At 31.2% G+C, this 27,392-nt stretch overlaps 1 protein-coding gene across 1 annotated transcript in view; it reads right to left on the bottom strand.

The window, feature by feature from the left end:
* The window catches only part of epb41l4a (erythrocyte membrane protein band 4.1 like 4A), a 90,404-nt gene that overhangs the window by 42,288 nt on the left and 20,724 nt on the right, over positions 1-27,392 (bottom strand). Inside the window, exons 2-6 of the mRNA XM_073829609.1 lie at positions 22,220-22,324; positions 10,594-10,645; positions 7,062-7,140; positions 6,834-6,931; positions 4,908-5,028 (exon numbers count right to left, since the gene is read on the bottom strand). Coding sequence (XP_073685710.1) covers positions 4,908-5,028; positions 6,834-6,931; positions 7,062-7,140; positions 10,594-10,645; positions 22,220-22,324 — 455 coding nt within the window. The remainder of the gene's footprint in view (positions 1-4,907; positions 5,029-6,833; positions 6,932-7,061; positions 7,141-10,593; positions 10,646-22,219; positions 22,325-27,392) is intronic.

Genomic DNA, 27,392 nt, shown 5'->3' with positions numbered 1-27,392 from the left:
TTTCGACTTTTTTCTCATAGTATTTCGACTTTATTCTCGCAATATTTCAACTTTATTCTCGTAGTATTTCGACTTTATTCTCGCAGTATTTTGACTTTGTTTTCGCAGTATTTCGACTTTTTTCTCGCAGTATTTCGACTTTATTCTCGCAATATTTCAACTTTATTCTCGTAGTATTTCGACTTTATTCTCGCAGTATTTTGACTTTGTTTTCGCAGTATTTCGACTTTTTTCTCATAGTATTTCGACTTTATTCTCGCAGTATTTCGACTTTATTCTCGCAGTATTTTGACTTTGTTTTCGCAGTATTTCGACTTTTTTCTCATAGTATTTCGACTTTATTCTCGCAGTATTTCGACTTTATTCTCGTAACATTTCGACTTTTTTCTCGTAGTATTTCGACTTTATTCTTGTAACATTTCGACTTTATTCTTGTAGTATTTCGACTTTATTCTCGTAGTATTTTGACTTTATTCTTGTAGTATTTCGACTTTATTCTCGTAGTATTTCGACTTTATTCTTGTAGTATTTCGACTTTATTCTCGTAGCATTTCGACTCAATTCTCGTAGCATTTCGACTTAATTCTCGTAGTATTTCGACTTTATTCTCGTAGCATTTCGACTCAATTCTCGTAGCATTTCGACTTAATTCTCGTAGTATTTCGACTTTATTCTCGCAGTGTTTCGAAAATTTACTCTCGGAATATTTCAATATTTTGAGTATTTCAATATTCTCGCAGTATTTCGACTTTATTTTCGTAGTATTACGAATTTATTCTCGCAGTATTTCGACTTTATTCTCAGAATATTTAGACTTTATTCTTGTAATATTTCGACTTTATTCTCGTAATATTTCGACTTTATTCTCGTAATATTTCGACTTTATTCTCATAATATTTTTACTTTATTCTCAAAACATTTCAACTTTATTCTCGTAATATTTTGACTTTATTCTCAAAACATTTCAACTTTATTCTCGTAATATTAAATGTTTTATTTTAATATGGCACTAAAACTAAATCAAAATAATTTTCCATTATTATTAAAAATAAAGAAATTGCACAATAAATGCAATGCATAAATAAATGCATGATGTGTCATGCTGCTGTGGTCACATGTGCACGACTGCATTAAGGATTCCCCTCACAGCGGCGGGTGGGTCTCTGCTGATTGTAGATGCTCTATTATAAGTGTCTGGCCCCATTATTTTCAGGCACCCCAGAGACTCGCTGCATTGGTCTCTTTCATTTGTGTCGTGCGTATAGAAAATATGACACAGCACAGCCGGTCTGAGCCACATCACAGACGGGACACCCATGATCCTTTTGTTCTGCCTCAGTGAGGATTGAGATACTTTAACCGTGCTTCTCTTTGTCTACGGCCATGTGCAGAACCCTAGTGTACTGTGCATACTGCTTATATAGTATGCCAAATAAACCATAGTATACTACATTTTTGTAATTTTGAAAAATTCAGCAAGCAGTGTCCAGAAATAAAGTTATTGTTAAACAATTTTTAAAATATGATAAGAACCAATTTTGTGAAAAATATCTGAACATTTGACTTACTTAAATTGTAACTTTGAATTACTTTAATAAATATGCTTTTTTTATTGCTATTTTAAGCAAGCTATTTATGTTTTATATATATATATATATATATATATATACACATTTATATAAAAAATTATAATTATAAATTACATATAGATGTAAATATAATACCATATAAGAATATAATAATTTATTAAAAATATATATTTTAATATTTTTACAGCATTTTATATAGATACTAATAAATAAAACCTAAAATTATTAATATAATAAATTTAATTTAAAATTATAAATTATAATATACACACACACACACACACACACACACACACACGGACACACACACAAAATAAACAGGCTTTAGTTTTATATATATATATAAAATTAAAAATGAAAGTATCACATTGTATATAGAAAATATAAATCTCATGTTTTATAATGTATAATAAAAATATATTGCACTTATTTTCACAACATTTTATTTAGATATAAATAAACAGATATATACAGTAGATATAAATACATACTATGTTTATCTATATATTATATTTTATTCTTAGTGCTATTTTTAAGCAAGATATATACATTTAAATTGCAGATTTATTAAGTAAATAAAAGTAGAATCTTTTTTGTTAGTCTTTTTATATTTCTCCCTATATTTTCTCTCTCTCTTCCCTTTTTTTCCACACATTTTTTTGCTTTCTCATGTTTCCTGCTCTTCATCCTCATACATGTTTAAGCGCTCCAGCATTCCTGATCAGAGTTTCTCATTTTACCTGTCTGTCATTCACATGAACGCCTGAACACGCTGTAAAACCCTCGCGTCTGTCACTTCTCCTCCTCCTGTCTCTCTCAACCTCCTCACGGCAATAAATCAGGCTCCAAATCACTATCTGTGTCCTGTTCTCCAGTAAAACAACCCCCAAACATCCTAAAAACAACACACTTTACCTGACAATCAAACCTGCATGAGGGACTAAAGCTTGTTTTGAGGGAACATTTTCTGAATGTGGTTTATGTTGTTGCATTTGCACACAAAGACACACTTTAATAATGTGATTTATCTTGGAGGGAAAATGTGTTTTTCCTGACTGAACGGCTGTACTTCAGCTCCTCACGCAGCTCTTGACAATCAGCCGCTCATAATCATTCACAACTACAGGCTGTTTTTAGGAGTCGAGTGGGATTTGAGCACCGACGGCAAAAAAAAACATGACAGTCAAACACACAAACTCAGAGGAAATCTGAGGAAGCTACGAGCTCGGACTGAAATATGAGCGCAGTTAAACTTAGTTTGAACATGATTTTCAATGTAACATCCAGAACATTTGTTGAAACAATAAACACTAACACTAAAAAAACAGGAAACGCTTTACAATAAGGTCTCATTTCTTAAAATGGCAATGAGCAATTATTATTATTATATATATATATTTATATTTGTCCTATTTTTTAAATAATGAAATAAAATTTAATTAAATAATTTGGCCTTTTTTGTTATCTCATATAGATATTTATTTTTAAATAAATGTCTTAATAATTTTTTTTAAAAATATATATTTTTTTAATAAATAAAAATATTGGCTGCACTGGTCTCATAAGATAAAATCACAAATAAATAAATAAATTAAAGGAAATTATAAAACCAAAAAATAAAATGAAATTTTAAAATAAAAGATTAAAATAGAATACAATGAATACAAATTATTAAAATAAATAGTGAATAAATAAAAAATAGAAAAAAATAAAAATCCCATAAATAAATAAAAGGAAATTATAAAAACCAAAAAAATAAAATGAAATTATAAAATAAAAGATTAAATTAAATAGTGAATAAATAAATCTAAAAAAAACATATAAAATGAAATTTAAAACTATAAATAAATTGAAATCATAAGATTAATCAATTATTAAACAAATACAAATATGAAAAAAAATCAAATTAAATTAAACAATATAAAATAAGATAAAATCCCACAAATAAAAAATAAGAGGAAATTGTAAGAATAATTAAATACAAATTACTAAAATAAATAGTGAATAAATAAAAAATAAATAAATTAATAAAAATAAATGTAATACTTTCATTTTTAATAATTAAAAAACTACTGCTCAAAAATAAGATAAAAATCCCAAATAAATAAATATATTATAAATAAATTTATAAAAATTATTAATATAAATGGTGAATAAATAAATACAAAAACAAAAATAAAAAGTATAAATAAATTCAAATCATAAGATTAAAATCGATATAAATAATAATCGAATACATTGATTATTCAAAAAAACAAAATTATTTTAAAAAAATCCCCAAAAAAATAAAAGGAAATTATGAAAATAAATAAATAAAAAATTATTAAAATAAATAGTGGATAAATAAAGTAAATCTAAAAAACATATAAAACAAAATTTCAAGGGAAATTATATAATAAATAATAATAATTAAAATAAATAGTGAATATAAAAATAAGTGAATTAAAAAATAATTAATTTTTAATCAAAAATAAATAAAAAAACCGAACATTTTAAATATAAATAATTTCAAATAAGATAAATCAAGTGTTAAATGAAACAAAAAATATTTTAAAAATCTAAGTAAATTTAAAAAAGAAAATTCACACAAATAAATAAAACGAAATGATAATTATAAATGAATAAAACCATGAAAATAAATAGTTAAATAAAAAATAAAAAATACATATAAAATTAAATTTAAAAACAAAGTATATTGAAATTATAAGATCTAATTACATTTAATATATACATATAAACAAAAATGATCAAAATAAATAAATAAAACTGACAAAAATAACTAATTTGAATACATAATATAAAACACTAAAATTAACAAAATAAAAAAATAAAAAAATTAAATTAAATAAAAAAAAATTCAATGATAATTATATTTAAAAATACACAAATAAAATTAATTTGGCTATACTGCTCACTTAAAATAGTCTTAAAAACCAATATAAAAAGGATTGTGGGGTCGCAATCCTGCCTGAAAAAATAAGAGATTTGTAAAGACGTGGCACATTAACAATTATCTCCCACCAGTTTGTTCTTTTGAGGTCCTGTGTGATGTTTAGTCATTGGTGTGTAATGGGACAGGTGTCTCTCCACATGCCCACAGGTGAGTGTGTTTGGCAAAGACTCAGGACCGCGATTGTATGACAAGAACGGCTCTCGTTACAAAGAGGAGGAATCTTTACTGTCCTGCTCATCAAATCCGATTCCCATGGAAAGAGCTTATACATGTTTAAGAGTTTGAAGAGGAATGTGGTGTTTGATCCAATCTGTGAGAGGATTACTGCGGATTAAGGTGCGCTGTACTGTGTTTGATTGTCTTACATGAGCGTTTTATGAATCTGTTCGATGCTGTCCTCCAGTTCCTCTTTTTGGTCGGGGACGAAGCGATATTCAGACACATAACCTGGCGTGTGCTTGTACGGGTCGTAATCGCCCAGCTCAGCTGTAGAAAAAGACAAAGAGACACAACGACATATAATATAATGCTGGAACAGCCTTGGAAAAAAAAACAAAAAACAAACATAAAAATAAATAAATAAATAAATAAATATATAAAACTATAAAATAAAATAAAATTATAATACATAAAGGAAAAAAATAAAAATAAAAATGAATTTAAACCATAAGATAAATCGATTATTAAATAAAATAAAATAATTTAAAATCCGACAAATAAAAAATAAAAGGAAATTATAAAATAAATGAATAATAATTATTAAAATAAATCATGACAATAAAAATAAATAAATGAATACAGTTTAATTTAATACATTTTTGATCATTAAAAAAATAAATAAATAAAGAACGAAAATTAAAAATGAGATAAATCAAGTATTAAATATAACAAAAAAATATTTTAAAAATCCAATTAAATAAAAAAAGGTAATGACAATAATAAATTAATACAAACGGTGTTCATATAAATGAATATAAATAAAAAACTATAAAATAAAATTATAATACATAAATGAATAATGAATTCATAATGAAATTATAAAACAAGTAAATAAAATGAAATTCTAAAAATAAACAAATAAATAAAATAAACTCTTCTATTAAAGAAAGTACATGTGCAATTAAGGAAATCAAATATAAAGTACAAAAATAATAACTAAAATTACAAAATATATATAAATAACTAAAACTATAAATGTAAACAAATAAAACAAGATAAAATTATAAAAAAAATTGAAATAAATAAATAAATAACATTATCAAATATATATAAATAACTAAATGTAAATAAATAATAAATGAAATGATACAATAAAAATAAAATATATTGAAAAATTAAATTAAATTATAAAAGCAAAAATAAAATGACGAACTATATTATAAAATATATAAATAAATGAAAATACAAATTTAAATAAATAAAACTATTTAAATGATACAATAAAAATAAAATGAAATAAAAATGAACAAATAAATAAAATGAAATTATAAAACTAAACAAATAATAAAAATGACATAAATACTACTAAAAATTAATAAAACTTATAAAATAAAAATTAAGTTATATATATATATATATATATATATATATATATATATATATATATATATATAAAACCACAAATGATAAAAAATTATATGCAATGAAATTATAAAAACAGACAATAAATAAAATGACACAAATAAATTAATTAAAGGAAATGACAAAAAAAGGAAATTAAAAATAAAATTATAAAAGTAAATAAATCAAGAAAAGAAATCAAATAACAATAAAATAATATTATAAAATGAATGAATAAAATGAAATGTACAAAATACAAATAAAATATAACAATAAAAATTATAAATTAATTGGATAAATAAAATATTTGTAACCAATACTTAATAAAATGAATGAAAATTATGAAAATAAATAAATTAATATATTAAACAGAATTATTAAATACAATGAAATCACAAAATAAGTAAAATGTAATATAAGATAAATCAATTAAACTATATACTTTTAATAGAACAAAATATATACTTTATATATATATATATATATATATATATATATATATATATATATATATTATATTATATTATAAAATAACATTTTACTCTGAAGATGCATACAAATATAAGTCACAAAATGTATAACTCATTATATTAATGAGGGCATTTTAGAACACGAAGTCTGACATTTATTTGCTGATATTTTAACTTGTATAAAAAACTAGACTTAAATGACATTAACTGTGTAAATTTCCTGGTACAAATTTGCTGTGACATTAGTGAATGTGAACGTACACTGAATAGCAAGCGCTCCCAGCTGTGAGCTGATGTTAAATGGACAGGGAAGTCTCCCCTGCAGGACGTCCTGCTTCACCTGCAGGAAGAACTGATATCTGACAGAAGACAGAAAGACAGACAATATAAGAGCATGGAAAGAGCATGATATGACTGCAATGACTGAATGATTACATCTCTAATATCTTTATAGTGTTGATTTACTCTGGCGTTACACAGAACACACACCTTGTAATTTCCTCCTTTAATTTACAAGGATCTTCATCATAAAATTTCACTCCGAAGTAGAGCGTGAACGGAGGTCCAGCTGGAAAGAAGAAAAAAATTCAAACTCAAATACACTGTGGTTTATTGAGAAAATGTCTACAAAATAAATATAAGAAATGAATTTACTGGTGACACTAAACCTAAACTTGTCTGTGCTTAATTTAAGCAAAAAAAAAAAAAAACTAGATAAAAAAGCTTGCCAAGACTAACTTTAAGTTGGCTTGAAAAAGCCTGATCCGAAAGTGTGAAAAGTTTAAATGTTTTAAAAAAAAATTGTAGAAATTGTAGAAATTCTATGTTTTTTTTCTAAACTTTTTCTAAGTTTAAAGTAGTTTTAAAGCTTAAAGCTAAAATGTAATTTTAAACTATAATTAACAAATTGAACAGAAATTATTGAATAAATAAATTAATACATAAAATGAAATGATCAAATAAAATGAAATTACAAAATAATTAAGTAATTACATAAAATTAGAAAATACATAAAACTTAATATAAATCAATTAAATAACATACTAAAATAAATAAATAATTAATTAATGTAAAATGAATTAATATTATATAAAATAAATAAATAAAAATGATAAAAAAATTAATAAATGCATAAAAAGGACAAAATGTATAAATAAAAATTAATTATAAATAAATAAATATTAGAATTTAAACAAATAAAACAACTGAAACTACTAAAAGTGAAATTATAAAATACAAAATTAAATAAATATTAACAAATAAATAAATAAAATGTCAAAAAATAAATAAAATTATGAAATAGAATGAAATTAAATTACAAAAGTAAATAAACAAATATAAAATAAAAATTTAATTATAAAGTAAACAAATAAATAGAAGTATAAATAAAACTATACATTTAAATAAATCAAACAATTGAAACTACTAAAAATGAAATTATTAAATAAAAGAATACATTAAATATTAGCAAACAAATGAATAAAATAAAACAAAGAAATAAAATTACAAAATAAAATGAAATTACAAAAGTAAAAAACTGAAGAAAATAAATAAATATATAAATAAAACCATACATTTAAATAAATAAAACAATTAAAATGACTAAAAGTTAAATTATAAAATAAAAATAAAATAAATATTAGCAAACAAAATGACACAAATAAATAAAATAAATTAGAAAATAAAATAAAAAAAATTACAAAACTAAAAAACAAACAAAAATAAAATGTATAATAAATAAATAAAATGAAATTATAAAGTAATCATTAAGCTGAAAAAACCTATTTAAATAAATAAAACGATTGAAACTAAAAAATGAAATTCTAAAATAAAAATAAAATAAATATTAACAAACAAATGAATGAAATGACACAAATAAATAAATACAATTACAAAATAAAATAAAATAAATTACAACAGTGAATTTAATGAATAAAAATTAATTAGGAAAAATAAAATTATAAACATACATACTTTTATTTTTATTTCTTAAATTGAAATGTTTAAAATTACAACTATAACAACATAACATTTTACTCTTAAAGGAACACTCCACTTTTTTCAGAAACAGGCTCATTCTCCAACTCCCCCCAAGTTAATAAGTTGATTTTTACCGTTTTGAAATCCATTCAGCCGTTCTCCTGTTCTGGCGATATCACTTTTAGCATAGCTTAGCATAGATCATTGAATCCTATTAGACCAATAGCATCACGTTCAAATATGACCAACGAGTTTCCATATTTGTTGTATTTAAAACTCGACTCTTCTGTAGTTATATTGTGTACTAAGACCGGTGGAAATGCAAAGCTGCGAGTTTCTAGGCTGATAAGATTAGGAACTACACTTCCATTCCGGCGTAATAGTCAAGGAAGTTTGCTGCCGTAATATGGCCGAAGCAGGCGGAGTATTATCAGAAATGAGTTCCCAGCTAGTTTAGCATTTGCACATGTGCTGCGTGATATTACTGCTCCTGCTTCAGCCTTATTACGGCAGCAAACTTCCTTGACTATTACGCCGGAATGGGAGTGTAGTTCCTAATCTTATCAGCTTAGAAAATTGAAGCTTTGCATTTCCACCGGTCTTAGTACACGATATAACTACAGAAGAGTCAAGTTTTAAATACAACAAATATGGAAACTCGTTGGTCATTTTTGAACGTGATGTTATTGGTCTAATAGGATTCAATGATCTATGCTAAGCTATGCTAAAAGTGATATCGCCAGAACAGGAGAACGGCTGAATGGATTTCAAAACGGTAAAACTCAACTTATTAACTCGGGGGGGAGTTGGAGAATGAGCCTATTTCCAAAAAAAGTGGAGTGTTCCTTTAAAGTTACGTTAATGATCTTAGACGGCACCTTATAAAACAAATTATACAAAATGTACTAAATAAAATTAAATAAAACAAAATAAATTATAAAAACAAATGAATAAAAATTAAAATAAATTTTTTATTACAAATTAAATAAGTGAATGCATAAAATAAGAAAATATATAAAACGTAATATAAAATAAATCAAATTAAATAATATGCTAAAATAAAAGATAAATAAAATAAATGAATTATAAAATATCTAAATCAATACATAAAAGAACATTATAAAATTGATAGTAAATAAATTAATATATATATATATAATAAAATGATAAAAGTAAATAAGCAGTTAAATAAAATGATAAAATTAAATAAAATTTTAAAAAACATAAAATGAAATTGGCTGTACTGCTCAATAACTTGAAAAAAAAAAAAAAAAAAATCCTGCCTGAAAAAAATTGTGATATATTTTCTGCCATTTCGCAGTTGTATGTTAAAAAGGAAAGTTGTCATGTTCTCACCACCAGTTTGTTTATTTAAGCTTCTCAAACCTGGTTAGGACACACTGCCAGTGTTACACAGATTACATCCACTTATCATTCATTTTCAAAGCAAAAACAAGAATAATTGGTTTTAAGAAATTTTAAACAGTTGCAAAAAATAATTAGACGTAGTATTACACTCTACATCTACTAAAATCGAATATAAAGTGACCAATTTACCTTCCTGCAAAACTACCACACCTGAACCAGCTAGTCAGGCTTATTTAAGATACATTTAAAACAACAGGGTTAGCAATATATCCAAGTTGCATAAAGCTTATCTAATACACAAAGCATTATTTCCCAAAGGAGTGAATTACTGAACTAAACAAATGTGCAGTAAATTCTGCCCTACATCCGCATCAGTAGAGTAGATATGCAAATACTCTATTTGTTATTATACAACATAATTGTATTCATTACTACTTATTTAGATGGGCTTAAGCGCATAATTACTTCCAAATTATGGTCTGAAATGCAATGCGAGGCCTTTAGAGAATCATTACGGCTGCGTCTCCTGCTGCGCCGATCCATATTTAATCTCCACCGAAGATGAAGGATAATCATTAGGTCAATGTGTTTCATCCCAGGATGCATTAGAAAGTATCTCTGAAGATTTCTGAGATGTTTTTGTTTTTTTAAATAGAAACCACTGCATACTTACTTGTTATTAAATCTTTATGTTCAGCGAGTGTTTTTGAGGGATCCAGCCAATACTGTGAACATAAGAGAGAAGACATGAGATCAAAACATCATAAACATCACCAAAAAAAAAAAAAAAAAATCAACAATTTTACTTAAGAACATTTTACTTTAATAAAATCAATTAATTGCAGATGTTTTTGATTAATACATTTTAATGGAACCCAGAAATCCAGAAAAGCAATGGAAAAGAATTTGGTAAAAATAAAACTGTAAAATCAATAAGACAGGCTTTTTGATTAAAAAATAATCATTTATAGGGCCCTATAATTATAATTAGGCTTTTTGGGGTCTAAAAATGTAGATGTAAGTGGCTTAAAATACATATACAGTGGTGAGAAAAAGTGTTGGCCCCCTTCCTGATTTTTTTTTTTTTTGCATGTTTGTCACACTTTAATGTTTCATTTAATTTCAGATCAAACTGAAATGTAAATATTAATCAAAGAAAACACAAGTAAACACAACATGCAGTTTTTGAATGACGTTTTTTTATTATTATTATTATTATAAAACATTAATTCATGCGTTCATGACCTCAAGGATAGATTATTGTAATGCTTTATTGGGTGGTTGTTCTGCACGCTTAATAAACAAACTCCAGCTGGTCCAAAATGCAGCAGCTAGAGTTCTTACTAGAACTAGAAAGTATGAGCATATTAGCCTGGTTCTGTCAACACTGCATTGGCTCCCTATAAAACATCGTATAGATTTTAAAATCTTGCTAATTACTTATAAAGCCCTCAATGGTTTAGCTCCTCAGTACTTGAGCGAGCTTCTATCGCATTATAGTCCCTCACGTCCGCTGCGTTCTCAAAATTCTGGCAATTTGATAATACCTAGAATATCAAAATCAACTGCCGGCGGCAGATCATTTTCTTATCTAGCACCTAAACTCTGGAACAATCTACCAAACACTGTTCGGGAGGCAGACACACTCTGTCAGTTTAAATCTAGATTAAAGACACATCTCTTTAATCTGGCTTACACATAAAACATTAACACATTCCAATAATTCAAATCCATTAAAGGATTGTTAGGCTGCATTAATTAGGTCAACCAGAACCGAAAACACCTCCCATAACATCTGATGCACTCGCTGCATCGTAAAAAGAATGGCATCTACGCTAATATTAGTCTGTTTCATTCTTATTCCGAGGTCACCGTAGCCACCAGACCCAGCCTGTATCTGGATCAGATGGTCACTGCAGTCCCCCGGATCCAGTCCGTACCCAGCTCAGATCATGGATCACCACCTGGAGATGACTTCAATAGCCGTGGATGTCAACCAGATGAGCTCCAGAGACGGATCATCACTAAAGACCTCACCAACCTAGATGGCCATCGGTACTACACCACAGGATCCTGATGAGTTCTCTACAATCAGACATTGGTACAAACTGCTGGTTTCATCTGGCCAGAGGAGAACTGGTCCCCCGACTGAGCCTGGTTTCTCCCAAGGTTTTTTTCTCCATTTCTGTCACCTGTGGAGTGTTGGTTCCTTGCCGCTCTCGCCTCTGGCTTGCTTACTTGGGGACACTTTCCAGCGATATCCTATACTATTTGAACTGAACTGGATGATGATATCTCTGAATTCATTGATGAACTGCCTTTAACTGAAAATTGATTATTTACAATAATGCGTTACTTACACACTATTGTGCTGTTTAAATACTGTGCAGTTGCTTTGACACAATCTGTATTGTTAAAATCGCTATATAAATAAAGGTGACTTGACTTGACTATTATGAAGGGAAAACAAAATCCAAACCCACATGGCCCTGTGTGAAAAAGTGTTTGCCCCCTAAACTTACTAACTGGCTGGGCCACCCTTAACAGCAACAACTGCAATCAAGCGTTTGCGATAACTTGCAATGAGTCTGTTACAGCGCTGTGCAGGAATTTTGGCGCATTCATCTTGGCAGAATTGTTGTAATTCAGCCACATTGGAGGGTTTGAGCATGAACTGCCTTTTTAAGGTCATGCCACAGCATCTCAATAGGATTTAGGTCAGGACTTTGACTAGGCCACTCCAAAGTCTTCATTTTGTTTTTCTTCAGCCATTCAGAGGTGGATTTGCTGGTGTGTTTTGGATCATTGTCCTGCTGCAGAACCCAAGTTCGCTTCAGCTTGAGGTCACCAACAGATGGCCAGACATTGTCCTTCAGGATTTTTTTGGTAGACAGCAGAATTCATGGTCTTCCAGGTCCAGAATAGGGGTCGACTGATTATTGGCGCCGATATTAAGCATTTTTACGATTATCGGAATCGGTTATTTTCAAAACCGATTTGCCGATAAAAATAATTTAATTGTGAAATGCGCTCTTTGGCTCCGACGCAACCTGTCAGAGCTCACCACTCTGTGCCCTAGAGCAGTCTCCGCCCACCGCGCATCTGATTGGTTGGGAGTCGCGAGTCCGACCAATCAACTCGAAGGTTGAAGGCACTGAAGACAGACAGAACGCTTGCTGGAGCTGCGAGCAGCTTGCGGCAGTAATCAGTTGTCTCTCAAAGGTAAGTCAGCAGCAGACGTTGATTGTGTTTCAGTAATTTACAATCCTTTACGGTGAAGTTGCAAAAACACCTCAATGTTATCTTGATTTCCCGGATGCAGAAAACACGGACGGAATCGCGGAATCCAGTCATATACCGTATTTTCCGCACTATAAGGCGCACCGGCGCATCTTCAATGAATGGCCTATTTCAAAACTGTTTTCATATATAAGGCGCACCGCATTATAAGGCGCATAGAATAGAGTAAACTCATTTGTAAAAAAATAACTTATTTGATTAAAAGATAAATTAATGTTTTTATGCCTTCATTTGCACTGTACTGTAAATTAAAACTAATGGAAATGTGTAGTGTCACATAGGCCTAGGTTAGGATAACAAAAAATGAGACATTTAGGCTATGGAACTGAGTGTGCCTATAATAGGCTATTAATGTTCTATTTTAATGAAAAGGTCTTCTTAACATCTTCTAAAATGAAGAATTAAATTATTAACACTTATATTACACATTGTGCGTTTTTAAGCTAATCAACTGATGTGCATTAGATGATGAATTGGATAGTCACCTCATTGGATTTAGCCATCAGAAAATAATTAATGAGAAATTATTATAGCTCATGCTATTACATGAACATTTCTAACATGTAAATAATTTGAAGCCAAATAGTTATATTTCCCCAAGCTGTTTAGCTTTAATACAGTATGCACAGGCTTAATCGGGAAGCATACAGTGGCCCCACTTTTAACTCTCTCTATATTACCCTTATTGTAGATGGATGAACGGAAGAAGACACGAAGTGCAGTGTGGGAGTACTACACTCAACAAACACCAGGGAAGGCAGTGTGCAAAACATGTGGAGATGTTGTCAGTATGGGTGGATACTTCAAACCTGTGGTCTCATCTTACCAATTTTCATTTTTACACTAGACACATATCGGTTCAAAAAATGGGCTGGGCGATATGGCTGAAAACTATATCACTATATCAGTGTTTCATATCGGTCGATATCGATAATTATTGATATTTTTATGACCCATTTATAGAAAGGACCAGGAGAAAAATATATTACACTCAAGCATTTTTATTTTAAACTTAACCTGCCTCTGATCATAATCCCCTCAGTTATTAAGACAGAAATGTCAACAACCATGGAAAACTCAAATAATTAAAATGTAAACATAAGTCTAAAGTCACAATATACACTTAATTATCTCTTAATCCTCAATTCAAACCCCATTCATTGTCGATGAAGTGAATGGTCAAGCTAATGTATGGCCCAGAAGTACGGCTTGACCACAGGTCAGAGGTTGTTGCAAAGTACTTGGCTGATTATATTATTTCTGCACAGATTGCTGGTTGCCAGTAGCCAACATTACTTCTTTCCCGGTACTTTAGCCTATACTTTGTGTAATAACAAAAATATTTATTTAAGTGAAAAAATAAGTCCAAAACTTTCAACATTTTGAACAATAGGGCCTTACAATCTTTTTTTTTTTTTTTCCAGAAATTCTTGTTTTAATTTTTCTGATAATCAAATGAAAGCAAAATCACAGATTTATTTTTAAAAATAAAAATAAACGGAGCTTTACTGTTAAAATTAATACATAGAAGAAAATTATATTCAGTTAAAAAAAGGTTTAATAATAATAGTATTTTTTCAACAATTAAGTGGTGACTCTTTATTTTATTTTTTATCATATATATTGTTTATGTAAATTATTTAAATGTGTACATATAAACACCTACATTATACTGTACAGTTATACAAGACTAATATGGTTCTGTCACATGTTAAACCGTACTTTTATTTTGACAGGTTGCAGTGAAGTTTCAGTGTGTAATACAGTATGAATGATGCTAGTTTCACTAATGAAACGGTAAAATTGACAAAAAGTGACACTCACAGCAGCTTTGGAGATGTATTTATTGGAGTTTGTCTGTTCATGTGAGATGCAAAGGCCAAAAATTAGCGGGAGCGTCACGTGTGCAGTATGCGTGTAGTGAAAATAAAACGCGTCTCCTCCATTCATACATAGAGAGGCAAACGGAACATGCAGGATTCTTATTGAAACGGTCTTTTTGCATTTCAGTTTTCACAGACACTAGTCCATATCGCGATCTGAATTAATTAACAGACCAACTTTTTATTTATTGGTCCAAAAATCGACGAATTCCGCGGCATTCCGCCCTATAGTAAAGTCCGTTTTTATGAATGGAGTCCGCGATCCCGTCTGTGCGGAGACATTGTAAACGCGCGATCATGTAGAGACAGAAATGACATGCCGTCGTGTAAATAAGATTAATAACATAAGGCTATTTAGTTTGTTTAATACAACAACATGGACCCGTTCTGTAGGAAAGATAACTTTAACTTCTATTGTGATCTGGCGCTATGAACTGAACGTTAAAGGGGGGCTGGGCGGGCCGACGAAGAATACAAAATATCGAACGGTTTATCGAACACATTTTTTATTGATATCGATCACTTGTCTATCGCGATATATATCGTTATCGTTTTATCGCCCAGCCCTAGTTCAAAATATTGTTTATCGGTGCATTTGATCTGTAATAATCGGTATCGGCCCTGAAAAACACATATCAGCTGACCCCTAGTCCAGAAGCAGCAAAACAGCCCCAGACCATCACACTACCACTACCATATTTTACTCTTGGTATGATGTTCTTTTTCTGAAATGCTGTGTTACTTTTACCCCAGATGTAATGGGACGCACACCTTCCAAAAAGTTCAACTTTTATCTCATCAGTCCACAGGGTATTTTACCAAAAATCTTGGAGATCATCAAGATGTGTTCTGGCAAAACTGAGACGAGCCTTTATGTTCTTTTTGCTCAGCAGCGGTTTTGGTCTTGGAACTCTGCCATGCAGGCCATTTTTGTCCAGTCTCTTTCTTATGGTGGAGTCATGAACACTGACCTCAACTGAGGCAAGAGAGGCCTGCAGTTCTTTAGATGTTGTTGTAGGGTCTTTTGTGAGCTCTTGGATGAGTCGTCGCTGCACTCCTGGGGTAATATTGGTCATCCGGCCACTCCTGGGAAGGTTCACCACTGTTCCATGTTTTCGTTATTTGTGGATAATAGCTCTCACTGAGGTTCGCTGGAGTCCCAAAGCTTTAGAAATGGCTTTATAACCTTTTCCAGACTGATAGATCTCAATTACTTTCTTTCTCATTTGCTCCTCTTTCTTTGGATCTCAACATGATGTGTAGCTTTTGAGGATCTTTTGGTCTACTTCACTTTGTCAGGCAGGTCCTATTTAAGTGATTTCTTGATTGCGAACAGGTGTGGCAGTAATCAGGCCTGGGTGTGGCTAGAGAAACTGAACTCAGGTGTGATAAACCACAGTTTTGTTTTCACACAGGGCCCTTCATAAAAAAAAAACCTTCATTTAAAAACTGCATGTAATGTTTACTTGTGTTATCTTTGATTAATATTTAAATTTGTTTGATGATCTGAAACATTAAAGTGTGACAAACATGCAAAAAAAAAAAAAAAAAAAAAATCAGGAAGGGAGCCAACACTTTTTCACACCACTGTATAATAGCACTGATGCAATAATAATTGGTTAAAATAAAATACAAAAGCAAGAAATCATATGGTTTTATTGCACAAAACTGTTATAAACAATAGAGCTAATGTACATTACGCATTACAAAAAAGGCCTGCAGAGGGCGCCAACACCCTGACGATTGCTTTCATACATTACTGACGATCTAATCTTTGTTTAATATTGACTAAACTATATTTAATTCAAAATATCTTCAAGTAACTAGTAAAGTATCGCATTACTTTTTAACTTGCAAGAAAATATCTTTGAAGTTACTTTTCCAAATAATTAATGCCAGTTACTTTTCCCCCAGTTATTGATTGAAAGTTCTCCTGTCCCCATGTTGAGAGAAATTGTAAGATGTTACTTTAGTTCTAGAATAAATGTAAGCATGCATTAATTTATCTCACTTACAAAAAAAAGTATTCAGTATTTCTCAAAATGAATAAAAACAGTGAAATGCAACTCAGAATATGACACAAACCTGCAATAATTAATATGTTAAATAATACAAATATCCTTTATGTATTTTATCCCATTTTATTAACCAATGTCTTTGCTGCCGACCTTCGATGATTCAATTCATCCATACTAAAAAGCAAAAATGACTCAAAATAATCTAACATTTGTTTTCCTTTTTTTATTGCTGAAGAGTTGACATTTTTTCTTCTGCGGTCTACGTTTCAGTTGTGAATTTACTTTTCTCTAAGCCTGAGGCTTTTGTTGTAAAAAGGCTTTTACATTTGCCAAAAATAGAACTTTTTATTTTAAAAACAAACAAGCAAGCCCTGCCCAGATTTTAAAAAAGTAACACAAAAGTAACGCAACGCATTACTTTCCATAAAAAGTAACTAAGTAACGCGATTAGTTACTTTTTTAGGGAGTAACTCTATATTGTAATGCATTACTTTTAAAAGTAACTTTCCCCAACACTGATTACTTGATGTAATGATAGTACTACTACTACTAATAAAAATGTAATTAAAACAACATTTAAGGAATATTTAGCAGAAAAAAATATTATTAAGAAAATTGTAAACACACAAGAAAAATAATAAATAATTCTTTATAAAATATTATTAATATTTATAAATTAATTAGACACGCTTTTGAGCATTGAAATGTATTGAAACTATTCAAATGGAATGCAGATTCACAGAATTTAATCAATAGAATTTGAGAAAAGTAATAAAACTTATTTTATAGGACCTTAAAATATAATTTTGCAACACTTTTAAGCAGTTGCTGTTAAAATGTGTACGTTTCATGATTTCAAGTAATTAGAGATGTTTTTTTGCTGAATATTTTTTAATGTAACCATTAAAAATAAGTCTAAAAACAGGAAAAACGGAATCCAGAAAAATTCAAATGAATTTGGAAAAAATAAAACGCAATACGGGAATAAAACTAATTTCATAGGGCTCTAATTATTTCATTTGTGTCTTTGTTTTATTGTATTTATCCTTTAGTTTGTTAATTGCATCTGTGTTCTTTCTTATTACTAATAACAAAGATAAAATAACAATAATTGACTATTTATCATAACAAAAGTATAGTGAAGTCCTAAAAAACAACACCAATTCCAGAAAAATAAATAAAAAACCAATTAGGAAAAAATTAAATGGAATTAGGGGCTCTCCCTGGCTTCCAGTATGAATCAAACAGACATTATCTGTGTTTATAGTGCTCCATAATGGGAAAAACAATACAAACATATGCAAATCTAGTTTTTCTCCAGTGTTTTACCACTTAATGAAGTTTTCATGAAGACACCTTATTGTCACATTCAACCCTTGTTATATTTATCTTTTTATCCTCTTAATGATGTGGCAGTTTTTCCACATGGTATTGGAAATTATATTGAATATCGATATTTTTCAAGGTAGTAGCCTTTATCAAAATGAGAAATTCCAGTATCGTGACAACTCTACTCTACACTACTCAGGACAATGCACAAACTGATTTTTAACAGTAACTATGAGCAATAATTAAAGTGGTGCTTCCATTAGCAAACACTGCATCAACTATGAGTGCATTAACAGTGATTTGCTCAATCTGTGAGGCGGTTCAGCTAATTAACATCTCCCGGGCTCTATAACGAACACAGACACACAGCTCTCGTCAGGTGATATTTCAGTGCAGTCAGGAGGAAATGCTATCTGGCGTCGCCTTGCAGACAAGATTTATATGCCTTTTAATGAATGTGCAAATGAGCACCCATGAAATACTTCATATGAGCGCAGCAAACACGGTAAACTCCCGCTGAACCGCATTTACATAGAGACAAGGCAAACAAACATGTGTGCAGACAATAGGAAACCAATGAAGGTGTGTGTGCAGACGGGAAGAGGATTAGTGCTGCATGTTATTCAATTAGAACACGTTAATTGAGTCGCTAAGACTCATCTAATAATCACATTAAAGCAGCTGCTGGGTTTCACTCAACTGAAGCGCTCAAAAACAACAGACAGTCGCTGTTTACAAGAACAAGGGATGATTTTTGACTACAGTCATGGAGGATGATTTAACAAACCTTTACTATTTCACTAAATGATCAGACTTACAATTTTCACTTGGTGAAAAATTTGTATTGAAGGAGGGACCCAAGCTAGAGACTTTGACTTATTTTATAACTATTATATATTATTAACTAATACTATATATGAACTATTGCGTATCAATGTTAATTTAAACAAAGCAGAAATGATATAAAACATGAACAACTCAACTAAAAACTAGAAATGTTGTCTTGGCAACTAAATGAAATAAATATGTTCAAGTAAAATAAAAATAAATGAAAACTAAACAGAAACATAGTTTTCTTTTTAAATTAACTAAAGCACGTAACATAATTACTGAACACTGAATGACCTAGCAACCACTCAGAACTCCCTAACAACTTAACTGCATGACGTTAATGATTTAGAATATCTTAGCAACTGCATAGCAACTGAACTGCAACACATTAATGACTCAGAACACCTTAGCAACAAACTAGCAACAACCTGGCAACTGAATTGCAACACATTAATGACTCAGAACACCTTAGCAACTTCCTAACAACAACCTAGCAACTGAACTGCATGACATTAATGACTCAAAACACCTTAGCAACAAACTAGCAACTGAACTGCAACACATTAAAGACTCAGAACAGCTTAGCAACTGCATTGCAACGACCTAGCAACCACTCAGAACTCCCTAAAAACCGAACTACATGACCTTAATGACTCAGAACACCTTAGCAACTGCATAGCAACAACATATCAACTGAACTGCAACACATAAATAACTCAGAACAACTTAACAACTGCATAGCAACAACCTAGCAACTGAACTGCATGACATTGACTCAAAACACCTTAGCAACAAACTAGCAACTGAACTGCAACACATTAAAGACTCAGAACAGCTTAGCAACTGCATAGCAACGACCTAGCAACCACTCAGAACTCCCTAAAAACTTAAACTACATGACCCTAATGACTCAGAACACCTTAGCAACTGCATAGCAACAACCTAGCAACCACTCAGAACTCCATAAAAACTTAACTGCATGACATTAATGACTCAGAACACCTTAGAAACCATATAGCAACTGAACTGCAACACTTTAATGACTCAGAACAACTTAGCAACTGCATAGCAACGACGTAGCAACCACTCAGAACTCCATAAAAACTTAACTGCATGACATTAATGACTCACAACACCTTAGCAACTGCATACCAACAAGCTATCAACTAAACAGCATGACATTAATGACTCAAAACACCTTAGCAACTGCTCAGCAACAACCTAGCAACTGAACTGCATGACATTAATGACTCAGAACACCTTAGCAACCACATAGCAACAATATAGCAACTGAACTGCAACACATTAATGACTCAGAACACCTTAGCAACTGCATAGCAACGACCTAGCAACCACTTAGAACTCCCTAAAAACTGAACTGCATGACATTAATAACTCAGAACACCTTAGCAACCACATAGCAACAACTTAGCAACTGAACTGTGTGGCATTAATGACTCAGAACACCTTAGCAACCACATAGCAACTGAACTACAACACATTAATGACTCAAAACACCTAAGCAACTGCATAGCAACAACCTAGCAACTGAACAGCATGACATTAATGACTCAAAACACCTAAGCAACTGCATAGCAACAACCTAGCAACTGAACTGCATGACATTAATGACTCGGAACACCTTAGCAACCACATAGCAACAACCTAGCCACTAAACAGCATGACATTAATGACTCAAAACACCTCAGCAACTGCATAGCAACAACCTAGCTGTACTGCATGACATTAATAACTCAGAACACCTTAGCAACCACATAGGAACAACCTAGCAACCACTCAGAAATCTCTAGTAACGTAAACGCAAGCATAGCAATGACCTAGCAACTGAACCGCATGACATTAATGACTCAAAACACCTTAGCAACGACCTAGCAACCACTTAGAACTCCCTAACAACTGAAATGCACAACATTAATGACTCAGAACACCTTAGCAGCCGCATAGCAATGACCTAGCAACATAGAATCATTGTGATGACCCTAGAATCATGCTTCGCACAAACAAGCAGCTTAAATTTTTGCCCAGAAACATAAGTACTATACCTCAAAACAAGACAGCAATTTCTCCTCCAGTGGATGAGGACAGATGTTTTAATTTATATCTATAACAACATGTTAAAAATGTCTCTGCTAAAGGAATTCTTTGTGCCTTACAATTAGATGAACCATCTATGAGTCAAGAGCGCATGTAAAACACCCACACAGCAGAAAAATTACACCATTTTGGTGGAAAGATTTTTATCTCCTGGCTCTTTTTACTGTAATAACCATTCATAGAGTTGACAGATTTGTGTAAATGTAAGTTGCGGCGTGCCTCTCACCCATTGCATGCTCAGCAATAAATCTAGGCTCGTGGGACAGGGCCTGCAAGGCATTGTGGGAAACACCTCTGTCTCTGGTCGAGCGTATGAGGTAATGACTGTTGTGTTCTTTCACAATGCTGCACTTTGCCTTACCCAAAAATTGGCCCCTGGGTAAACCTAACCACCCTTTACCTCAGACGTGACCCTTAGGACCTTATGACCAGTTAATGCCTTAGCAAACTTCCTTAAAGGAACAGTTCACCCAAAGATGAACTCGCCCTCACGTCATTCCAAACCTGTTTGACTTTCATTTTTCTCTGGAAACAAAAAAAGATGATAATTTGAAGAATGTAGGTAAACAAAACACTTCCCGTTGGCTTTCATTGTTTGGACAGAACGTACAATGGAAGTCAATGGGAACCAAAATTGTTTGGTTTGGTTTTTTTGAAAAAATCAGATGGACTATCCCAATTTTTTTGTCCTTTTTAAAGCTTTTATGTTGCATCATACAGGTTTTGAATGACACGAGAGTGAGCAAATGATGCAAGAATAATTAATTTTGGGATGAACTGTTCCTTTAAGAGCTGACATGGGATAAAATCTTATATAACTCACCGTTTGATGACTGCGGTCGCAATAGCGAAGGCCAAAATACTCTGTTTCGGCGAGATTCACGTGACTGAACACGTAGTCCAGCAAAACAGAGCCTTTGGTTGATTTCTGTGGAGAAATGTGAAATATATATTAGAAATCTGATCACGAACATACCCAACATTAAATCGACAGTTCACAAAAAAAATAAAATGTCAATTTGCTGAAAGTGTGCTCACTCTAAGGCCATCAAAGATGTAGATGAGTTTGTTTCTTCATCAGATTTGGAGAAATGCAGCATTACATCACTCGCTCACCAATGGATGTGAATGGGTGCCGTCAGAATGAGAGGCCAAACTGCTGATTAAAAACATTACAATAATCCTTAAATAATACACACCACCTCCAGTCCACCATTTAACATCTTAAGCTGTGTGTTTGTAAGAAACAAATCCATCATTAAATGTTTTTAAGTAAAATACGAGTCCATAATTCATAATAACGTTTCCTCCGCCTGTTTTCTCTTACATCAAAATCCACCCACATATTTCTTTAGAGCTGCTTTGACTTGTAAACGATGCTTGATCTGTGCAGATGTTTCACTGGAGGAAGTGTTGTTATGGATTATGGACTCGCATTTTAGTTAAAAACGTCTTAAAGATGGATTTGTTCCTTACAAACACACAGCTTTTGTCTTCTCAAGACATTAACTGATGGACTGGAGTGGTGTGGATTACTTGTGGATTACTGTGATGCTTTTATCAGCTGTTTGGACACTCATTCTGACGGCACCCATTCACATCCATTGGTGAGCAAGTGATTTAATGCTACATTTCTTCAAATCTGATGAAGAAACAAACTCATCTACATCTTTGATAGCCCGAGGGTGAGAACATTGTCAGCAAATGTTAATTTTTGGGTGAACTACTCCTTTAAAGTGACAAGCTCAACTTAATCTCCCCTGAAAGTGAGAGTAGTGTTTGTGGCTTTGTTCTGATTTAATACTCTGCTTGACGGGTTACTTTCGACCGCAAACCGCACCTATGATAAACGACTCACTCACACACTGGTTACAGCATGAAAGCAAACCACTAATTCCAATAAAGTTGAGAATGACTAAGTAAATGTAAGTAAAAAGAGGTCAGATAAAGGAAACACAGTGACTAATCCATCAAACGATCTTTACCTCATTTGTGAATATTGTGCAAAATCTCCTACAGTTGTTTGATACTTCTGTTCAGGCACGCTGTGGTGACCTTTATCTGACATAAGAGATTATCACTCTCAAACACAGCTGTGATGTGAACACCAATGTCTGTCACACCCTGATAATGAGTTATAGACTTAACTTTCATTAAATACATGTGAAAGGAGACATTCATAAGGATTCTGCTCATCAAGGCTGCATTATTGGATAAAAGTACAGTAAAATCTGTAAAAATGTGATATATTATTACAATTTAAAATAGCTTTTCTCTTAAAATGTAATTTATTCTGTGATCAAAGATTAATTTTAAATATCATTACTCCAGTCTTCAGTGTCACATGATCCTTCAGAAATCATTCTAATATGCTGATTTGCTGCTCAAGAAACATTTCTGATTATTATCAATGTTGAAAACGGTAGGAACCCGTCATACGTTTTATTTTTCAGGATTCACAAATGAATAGAAAGTTCAAAAGAACAGCATTTATTTAAAATAGAAGTCTTTTGGGACATTATAAATACCATTACTGTCGCCTTTGATCAATTTAATGCGTGTTTGATGAATACAAGTATGAAATATAGCTGCAAGCAGTGATTACTGGGATTCAAGCACTTCAAAGCATTTAAGCACATATGAAAAAAGACATTACATATTATTTAGCAAGCTTAAAACTAACTAAATCAATGATTTCAAAAAAACATTCTTGGCAAATACAGGTAATTTGCCATAGAAATATGATGTTTTTTTAACATTTATGACTGTTATAGCAGCAGCTGTGGTCCGATCTCCCTAAAACGTTGCATGCTTGTTTAGAATCACCCCTTTTCTAAACGACCCCGTTATTGCTTCTCAAAGGGTAAATTTCAACATTTTTTGATGATTATTGACCTAAAGAGACCAGAGAATTGTACTGTCTCTCGTATGACACGAATATCTTGCATATGTGTGAACAAAATGCGCAATATACAATCGTTTACGCCCTCGAAAAATACAATATTGCCCCCCCCAGTGGCCGATTTCTTTCACATTTCTCTCAGACCTTTGAGGCTGTGAGTCAAATAGGCCCACCAATTTTCGTTCCAATTGGCCTCCAATAACCATGTCTAATAGGTGCTCAATCTTCATCGGCCAATGGCGACCATGTTTTTTTAAGATACGCAAATGTGAGTACTATCATCCCTCCAAGTTTCAAGTCTCTACAACTTACAGTTTGGTCTGCATGATCAGTTTTTCATGGAGATTGCTAATCCTTGGCTACTCTAACAATTACAATAGGGTTTCAAAGCTCCCTAAAACTTTGCATGTTTGTTTCAAATCATGTTTTTTAAGATATGCAAACGTCCATGTAACGCTTGTGGCACTTTGGACCAAGATGTGCATTCCGGTTTTCACATTGATAAGACAAATGGTTGCGTAGTTATGGCTGTTTTATGTTTTTCCCCTCTTATAGCGCCACCAAGTGGCCACGCTCCGTGACTTTTTATGCGACCTCAGACTGAGGACTCATTACTTTCAAAAGTTATAGCCATTTTTTAGTAAAAGCAGCCCTGTGCCTTTTGAACATTTTGTCGAAAGTTTAACTTTTTTAGGGATAATTATTGATATTCACTCTCCAGATAATCAATGGTTTGGTTCTGATCGGGCATTTTTGAAAAGTAGGTTTTTCAAAATAAGAAAATGTAGTGCCTCTGTCAAGCCAATTGGGGCAAGCTTTTGGTCACATTGTAGACAGTGAGAGCACAACCATCCCTCAAAATTTGCACAATCTATGTGGAGATTGCTAATCCTTGCCCACTCTAACAATTAAGTTATTAAGGCGAGACACTGCAGGTGAACAGGGTAAAAAAACAAAACTAATAGTTATGACCTACTTACCCAGTTGATTGATTACATTGATAATTGCAAACATTTTTTGTACTACAAGTTTTTTAAAATGTTAGGTTTAAATATGCATGAAGTCAGTTTCAAAATTCTTGTTTTATTTTCTTGACATATTAGAGTCAAATACAGAGGGGATTTTGGGTCTCATTTTGTCACTCCATAATTCAGAAAAAACTTGGAACAGACAGAAAACAATGTATTTTTGTACATTTTGGGGGGAATAAATTGTTGTATAAAAACAAGCAAGTTGCATATGAACAAATTTCTCTGTAGAAACCTTCAGGATATAGACAAAATGTAAAGTTTAGTGTGTGTAAGTGTTACTGAAGTGGAGATTTACGGCTCAGTGTAGGAGAAAGAAACTCATTTTGAGAAAACGGCCTTTAAAAATATGGATTGTAATTGAAATCTATTGACACAAATAGATAAAGTGCTATACAAGAAACACTTAACAGTGTCTTTTGGATGTTTTCTTCCCACTAGTCTGAAAAAACACTTTATGAAACACTAAAAAGCCAAAACTTGACAGGTGCATGAAAAAGCAGTGTTTTTGCTTTACAAAAAAAAAAAAAATCTCATAGTGACCTAAAAAGTTTTGAACAGTAGTGTATATCAAGATATTTATGCATTTGCAAGCAGCAAATCAGCATATTAGACTGATTTCTGAAGGATTGTGATACTGAAGACTGGAGTAATGATGCTGAAAATTCAGCTTTGTTCACAGCAATTAATTCAGTTTTACAATATATTCACATAGAAAACAGCTATTTTAAATTGTAATGATATTTCACAATTTTGGAGTTTTTAACTGTATTTTTCATTAAATAAATGCAGCCTTGGTGAGACTTTTGAACGGTAGCGTATGGTTTTAATACAAGCGTCCCAGTGCTAGTAAATTCATGCAACAAGTATGATACCACCAATAAAAGCTTTACTACGGTAATAAATCTTCAGTGTTTATGTGACATCTCTGTGGATAGTTGTGCAACTGCAGCTCAGACGTATGACACACATCAGCTCAGATGACACACGGAGAGTGAGAGGAAACCTGCAGGAGCCTCTGCCAGCTGGGAGTGTGTGTGTGTGTGTGTGTTTGCTGTAAGAACACACACATAAAACACACAAAGGGACGTATGTCATGATCGCTCCAGTTACACGCTGGAGGGTGAAACACAATGAACTTGACGTCTGAAACACTATATACAGCAGCAAACCCACAGGACTGAGAAATCACTCACAAGATCTCTTACAATAAAAACCTAGACAACAGTGCGATTACATGGAGAGCAAACAGAAAGCTTTCTTTGGGGAAAAAGACTGCAGTGATCTCACACGCGTCTCAAAAATGTCTTCGATTTTCCAGATCCAAAAGTCTGAATATGAAAGAGCTCAATATGATCTCAAACATTTCTCATTAAATGATCTGAGCTGCTCCACATTTATTTTATGGTTCTAAACACTTACTGTGTGGCAACTATTGACTCATTTGGGTCTCTTTTTATTCAAATCAACAAGAAATAGAGATCAAAAAATTACAGTATTATTAATACTTTTTATATGTAATAGTAAAATATAAAAGTATAAATTATTAGGAAATGTATTATAAATTATTTCCTCTAAAAATAAATAAATTAATATTTATTTATTTTTAGAGGAAATCATTTATAATAATTTCCTAATAATTTATTATTTTATGTTTTAATATTACATATAAAAATATTAAGTATTAATAATACTTATAATGTAATTTAATATATATATATATATATATATATATATAAGAAATTATATGTAAAAATGTAAAAAAAAAATCTTTCTAAGAACTTTCTTAGAATCTTAGAATTTATGCAGACAATTTGTGGAGAAAAAATGTCATTTAAGTAAATAAATAAATATAAGATTATAATATATTTATTATATATACAGTATGTTAAGAAAAATCTCTGAGAAATCTCTTTAGAGGAAATAATTTAATTTATAATAATATCCGAAAAATTTATTATTATTATTTGTTGTAATATTTAAAATTTTCACAATATTTACTGTGCATTTTATTTATATTATAATATTTCACACTAATATTTAAATAACATTAATTATTAATGCTA

The sequence above is a fragment of the Garra rufa genome, chromosome 23, assembly GCF_049309525.1.
Source record: "Garra rufa chromosome 23, GarRuf1.0, whole genome shotgun sequence".
NCBI classification, from domain to species: domain Eukaryota; kingdom Metazoa; phylum Chordata; class Actinopteri; order Cypriniformes; family Cyprinidae; genus Garra; species Garra rufa.
Note: the sequence above shows the minus strand (reverse complement) of the source record. Positions and strands in the feature narration are given on the sequence as shown.